Source organism: Halichoeres trimaculatus, unplaced genomic scaffold (assembly GCF_033239565.1).
Source record: "Halichoeres trimaculatus isolate MK-OKI-2021-1 unplaced genomic scaffold, fHalTri1.1 fHalTri1_scaffold_10, whole genome shotgun sequence".
NCBI classification, from domain to species: Eukaryota; Metazoa; Chordata; class Actinopteri; order Labriformes; family Labridae; genus Halichoeres; species Halichoeres trimaculatus.
Window position 1 is genome coordinate 12,048,272 of NW_027437187.1, and position 5,933 is coordinate 12,054,204.

At 40.2% G+C, this 5,933-nt stretch overlaps 1 protein-coding gene across 1 annotated transcript; it reads left to right on the forward strand.

Annotated features, from left to right (window-relative positions):
• LOC141796506 (cytochrome P450 2F2-like) lies at positions 1 to 5,542 on the forward strand. Its single transcript, XM_074677671.1, has 11 exons — positions 1 to 162; positions 958 to 1,120; positions 2,146 to 2,298; positions 2,503 to 2,663; positions 3,210 to 3,278; positions 3,388 to 3,492; positions 4,054 to 4,192; positions 4,584 to 4,669; positions 4,760 to 4,861; positions 5,093 to 5,234; positions 5,355 to 5,542. The coding sequence occupies exons 1-11, from the start codon at positions 1 to 3 to the stop codon at positions 5,540 to 5,542; spliced, it is 1,470 nt and encodes a 489-aa protein (XP_074533772.1).
• The last annotated feature ends 391 nt before the right edge of the window (positions 5,543 to 5,933 follow it).

The window sequence follows — 5,933 nt, forward strand, 5'->3', positions numbered from 1 at the left end:
ATGATTGCTGCGGTACTTCTGCTATGGACCTGCATCTTCTTTATCATCCTTCTGTTAAAATCCCGAAGACCCAAGAACTTTCCACCAGGACCTCCTGTCCTGCCTGTATTGGGGAACATTTTACAGCTGAACCCAGAGGACCCCCTGAAGGACTTTGAGAGGGTAAGTCAGAAGTTCAAACGCTGAAGATGTTACTCAAATGTCTTAAACTGTTTCTGCAAAGCTGTATTCACTACAGCCTAAAAGATTATAACACTTGTAACATACCCATTGTTATTGTGCTGCTTTACATGAAAGTGATGATTTCCTGAGTGGTTCAATATCTCTGACCAAAGACCAGGAATGAAACTACTCAGTTTTTTTTTGCATAAAATGATGTATTATATAGGTATAACATTTTCGGCTATATATTAATTTGGGGAAGAGGTTAACTCACAGAGTGGTTACATAAACTGTTTACTGATGACAGTTGGCTGCCAGTGACGCTGGACTGGATCCAATCAGTGGCATAGGTTGTCTTCAGTGTATGTTTTGCAACATAATGGCTAACTCAAAGGTTTTGACAAACTAAGGAAATTTATGTTAGTCTGGCCTTAACAACTCATACAAACAAAGGCCACGAAAAGAAACAGATGTGAAGAACAAAACTACTTGTATAAGTACATGCATATACAAACCATCTACTTTAATTGATTGTTCCAGACTCTTATCATCTTTAAAACAAAATATGAACCTCTTCCTTCACTGTTCACATACATTACTTGCTGGAGCAATGGATATTTGTAAATATTTGTTGTATATTTGTAAAGTAGAATTAGTAATGAAATGTAATTATTTCTTCACAAATTAATATCGAATTGAATTGGATCATGAATCGACAGACAATCAGCCCTAATCTCAAGTTTGTAAGAATCATTGATTTTTTAAACACTGAAATGTTTAATCTTTCCCCTCCAGCTGAGGAAGTCCTATGGAAATGTCTACAGTCTGTACTTCGGTCTCAAACCAGCTGTTGTCATCAATGGGTTCGAGGCAATAAGAACAGCTTTGGTGACCAAAGCCAATGACTTTGCTGGACGACCCCAAAATATGCTTGTTAATGAAGTTACAGAAAGAAAAGGTAAAGCTCCCAAAGTACAAAGCTGGAACCTAGTTCACTTTTTTACAAGCTTTAACAGTTTGTTTTATTGTGTGATGAACAGTTAACTTTCTTTTATTATGGGATGATAAAAAAACATGTTGCAGACTAAAGCAGAATCAAAATGATTCAGACATCATTCTCTGATGAGGGGCCGATCACACTTAAGCCGTGTTTCCACCAAGCAGTCCGGGTCGGTTTGTCTCTGTAGGGTGCGCTTTTAGCGGCGTTTCCACTGACTCATCCCGGGACAGATCCCTAAAAACCGAGACAAGCCGTCCCACTTTTTTGGGACCCTTTCGTATGGGTGCCAGACTGAACCGATCCGCTCTCGGAAGGTGGAGCAACACACTGCAGACTGTTGATTGGTCAAAAGAATCGTCACTTACCCCGACAGCAGCTGCATTTCTCCTGGCGGCACACAGACTTCTCTGAAACGAAGCTTGGTTGCACTTTGTAACAGAGAGTTTCATGAAAATCACAGAGGACGAAATGCTGCATGTCTTCCATCCGTGCTCTTTATTTACTGTGTCGCGTTTTTCTTCTTTGTTGGATTTATTAGCGGGTTAAACTGTGTCGCGCTGCTACGGCATCGAGCTATTGTTTAACAGCTGCGGCTTTCGGCATGCAGCTTACACGCCGCCCACCAAGAGAGGGCACAGTTTGCTGTGGAAACGCAAACGGGATCAGACTTAACTGTCCCAAACCGTCCCAAACCGTACTGAACCGACCCGTACTGCTTGGTGGAAACGCAGCTTTAGACTGATGAAGTGTACTTTGCATGGGCACGTATGGTGCAATACTGAAACAACTTATAAATGTTTTATCCCAATGGAAAAGCTGTAGATTTTCCTTTTCATGGTGCAACATGTATAAGAAACATGAGCATTCAGAGCTGAGTAGGTGGGTTGTGCCCATGAAAACTCTGTCAAATCTTCTCTGCCAATGCCAAACAGCTACTCTGCCTTCAGTACGGTACACTCACTGCGTCCCTTCATGTGCTGTAGGTGTGATTCTGGCAAATTACGGCTCAAGTTGGAAGGACCAGCGTCGCTTTGCTCTGATGACCCTGAGAAACTTTGGAATGGGGAAGAACTCCATGGAAGATCGAATTCATGGAGAGATAAAGTACATCATGGGGACACTGGAAAAAAACAACGGTTTGTCATTTATGGATCCATACGTCCATTAGCTAACCATGTGATACAAACAGAATTAATCAGCCTCTACAAGGTCTCTCTTCTTTCATTCTATCTCATTACAACTTTTTCCCCCCTTGTCATATTAAAGAAATATTAACATAAAATTTTGTTGTTCAGTGTATTATCCTGTGCCAAACTGCATAACACATTTGCCTTTTACAGGAAAAATTTTCAGTCCTCAGCTCATGTTTCACAACGCGGCCTCCAACATCATCTGCCAGGTTCTGTTTGGTACTCGCTTTGAGTACGATGAAGAGTTCATCAGAGTGATTATTAGCTGCTTCACTGATCTTGCCAGGATGGTCAATGGACCTTGGGCGGTGGTGAGTTAAGATGAGAGAATGCCTTTTGACAAAACTGCATTCAATTAAATAACATAGTTCGTTAAAAGAACTGACCCCTCTGGGATGCTGATTGAGAGCATGTTAATAGGACAAGGAACTGTTGAGCAACTGAAATCATGTTTTAGTGATAATGTGAAAGACTTTCATTTTCAAAACTCCAAACGTGGTCTTAATAACCCAACATTTGCAGCTTTGTAATAAATACAAATTTTATTTCTGCACTGATAGGTTTATTTTGCACTAATTTTCATTGAATATGCTTAAAATTGTTTGGAAACCTTCAAAGTATGTTATTTTAATACTTATTATTGAGCCACATTTCTTCTATTTAATTTTGTTGTTATCAAAAAGTGTACAAGTTAGTTGTGTACCGAACAGAAGAAAATAAATTTTATGCACTGGGTATACCTATCTCACCAGATCACACATATATCATACTGAGACTTTAAAACTGAGCACTGTATTAAAGGTCTGTGTATTTGTATTCTAATATACGTATCTATTTTTTTTTTTTTTTTTTTGCAGCTTTATAACTCTTTCCCTTTGATTCGTGGCCTGCCACTGCCCTTCAATAAAGCCTTCCAGCGTTTTGGGGTATATTATATTGCCTATCAGATCATTTGTGTTAAATACGTACAACCTGGAAAAAAAACATTGTTAAAGTTAAAGCTGATGTATCTCAAGTGTTCCTCTTGTTACTCAGTCCTGCAAGAATCTCATTAATGTTGAGCTGAACAAGCACGAGAAGACCAGAATCCCTGGAGAGCCCCGAGACTTTGTTGACTGCTATCTGGATGAAATGGACAAGGTGTGTACATGCATGTGTGTGTGTGTGTGTGTGTGTGTGTGTGTGTGTGTGTGTGTGTGTGTGTGTGTTGTGGAGTTACGAAATTTGAAATTTAGTTGAAAATTAAAAAGCTAAATGTTAAAATTTAGATTTGCCAAAAAAAGTCTTTCACATGAATTTGATTGACCTGGGTGACTGGGACTCTGAATGTAGACTATGAGGCTGCACCTTGACAAAAGTGATTACTGACATGAAAAAATAAGAATGAAAGGGGAATGTCGGTGAAAATAAAATTATTCCAACTCTATGTGCAACAGTGTATAATTGACTCGTCAATCCAGTGTAAGGTGAACTTGTTCAACCAGCAACAGCAAAAGCTAAGGGGGAGTCAGCCAAACTTTTTGGGAGTAAGTTGCTATATTCATTTGTCGGAGGAGCTCTGTATGTGTACTCATGTGCGTTTGTGTTCATGTATAAATGTGTGTTTAGTTTTGTTTATCACACACTTGATTGAGTACTTTTAGGTATGGCTCTGGTGGAATTGCATGAAACAGACATTAATATATCTCCTCCTCCCTCTAGAGGGCTGATGGTGGTTCTTCATTTTCAGTGGACAAGTTGACTTCGTACGCGATAGATCTTCACTTTGCTGGGACTGACACAACTTCAAACACCCTACTCACTGGGTTCCTCTACCTTTCAACACACCCACACATCCAAGGTGAGCCTGTTTATGTCTTTGGGGTTTTACTTTTTATTCCTCTTCCAAGGCAGAGATAATTCTTATTGAAAACATGCTAAACAACAGGTAAAGAAAAGGTACACACAGTAGAAAATGACCTCGGAAAAATGCAACAACTATATTTTTACTCTAAATATGGACATACCTTTCAGTCCAGTCAAACAAAAATGGTAAATGTAATTTTAATGGCTCAAACAATCTGTATGTCTGCAGAAAAGACAAGTTTAAGTTTGTTTTTACCTCCCAGGCTAGATTGCACTATCTTCCTGTGCATACATGTTCAGCTTATTCCTTAGAGATATATGGTACTCAGTGACTTAACAAAATATAACAGTAATCCTTTGCTTCCTCTCTCTTCTGTGTGTCTCAGAGCGCTGTCAGCAGGAGATTGACTCTGTGTTGGGAGCGAAGGATCGAGCCAGCTTTGAAGACAGACACAATATGCCGTTCATGCAGGTGAACCTGCATTTCACTTTTATCCTCTGTGCTCACACAGATAGTCAGAGACAAAGTAAAAGCATGTTGTTTCACTCTTTCTTTATGCAGGCCGTGATCCATGAAGTGCAGAGGTTGGCTAACACTGTTCCCCTGAGCGTCTTTCATGCAACAACTAAAGACACAGAGCTCATGGGATATTCCATCCCAAAGGTAAGAAGCAGTTGGTTATACTTCTTATCTGCAGGGTTGGCTTGATGTTTCTAAATGTGAGTAAACAGTAAAGGTGCCTATAATACGCTCAGTACAAAGTGTATCGATGTGAAGTGAGTGCCATAGTTATTCTGTAACAGATGTAGTCATCATTTTTACACCCAGCACCCACATTGTGCTTACAGCATAGGTGACAAATATTCCTGCGTCCCCTTCTTCATTTCCCCTCAGGGTACGATGATCATCCCTAACCTGACCTCAGTACTAAACGAGGAGGGACAGTGGAAGTTCCCTCATGAGTTTAACCCTGAAAACTTCCTCAATGACAAAGGAGAGTTTGTTAAACCAGAGGCTTTCATGCCTTTCTCTGCAGGTGAGTCTGCATGAAAAACAAACCACTTTACAAGCATTTGTGATATTTAAAGGGCAGATTGGGATTAATCAAAATTTTGGTGACTGGTGACTTTTTTTCCTTTTCCGTTTTTTTAAACAGGTTCCCGCATGTGTCTTGGTGAGAGTCTGGCTCGTATGGAGCTCTTTCTTATTATGGTGACCCTGCTGAGAAAATACAAGTTCAGCTGGCCTGAGGATGCTGGGGAGCCAGATTACACACAAGTCTTTGGGGTCACTCAGACTCCCAAACCGTACAGAATGAAGGTCCAACTCAGGACAGCACAGTAGCAGGCTGTGCAGACACCAAGCAGAAACAGTGGAGGGTGACTCAAGTTGACAATCAAGAAATAGATGGTTTAAATTTGATGAATGATGTACACCGATGTCAGAATTTTGGTGCTCCAGGTCAAAATTTGAATCAGAATGCCTCAAAACTGTTAAGTGAAATTATAAGATTTAAAATGTTATCATTATCCTCCTGGCCTTCAGGCAATTCCTAATGACAGTGAAGAGGTCCCTTAGTCAAGAGAGGATCTGCTAGAGGCAAGCCAGAGTAGAAAAAGACAGCATCAGGAAGGAGAGACAGAAGAAACACAGACGGAAGAAGCAGGAACAGAACAAGGGCAGACAGTCTGTAAATTTGTTTTGGCTGCTGTATTGGGAATTCCTTTCAGAATAA

Excerpts from the sequence above, each read along its gene's own strand:
- LOC141796506 (XM_074677671.1), top strand. The coding sequence starts at position 1 with ATGATTGCTGCGGTACTTCTGCTATGGACCTGCATCTTCTTTATCATC. Across the intron at positions 1,121-2,145 it reads TGAAGTTACAGAAAGAAAAG|GTGTGATTCTGGCAAATTAC; the intron begins GTAAAGCTCCCA and ends CATGTGCTGTAG. Across the intron at positions 4,193-4,583 it reads AACACACCCACACATCCAAG|AGCGCTGTCAGCAGGAGATT; the intron begins GTGAGCCTGTTT and ends TGTGTGTCTCAG.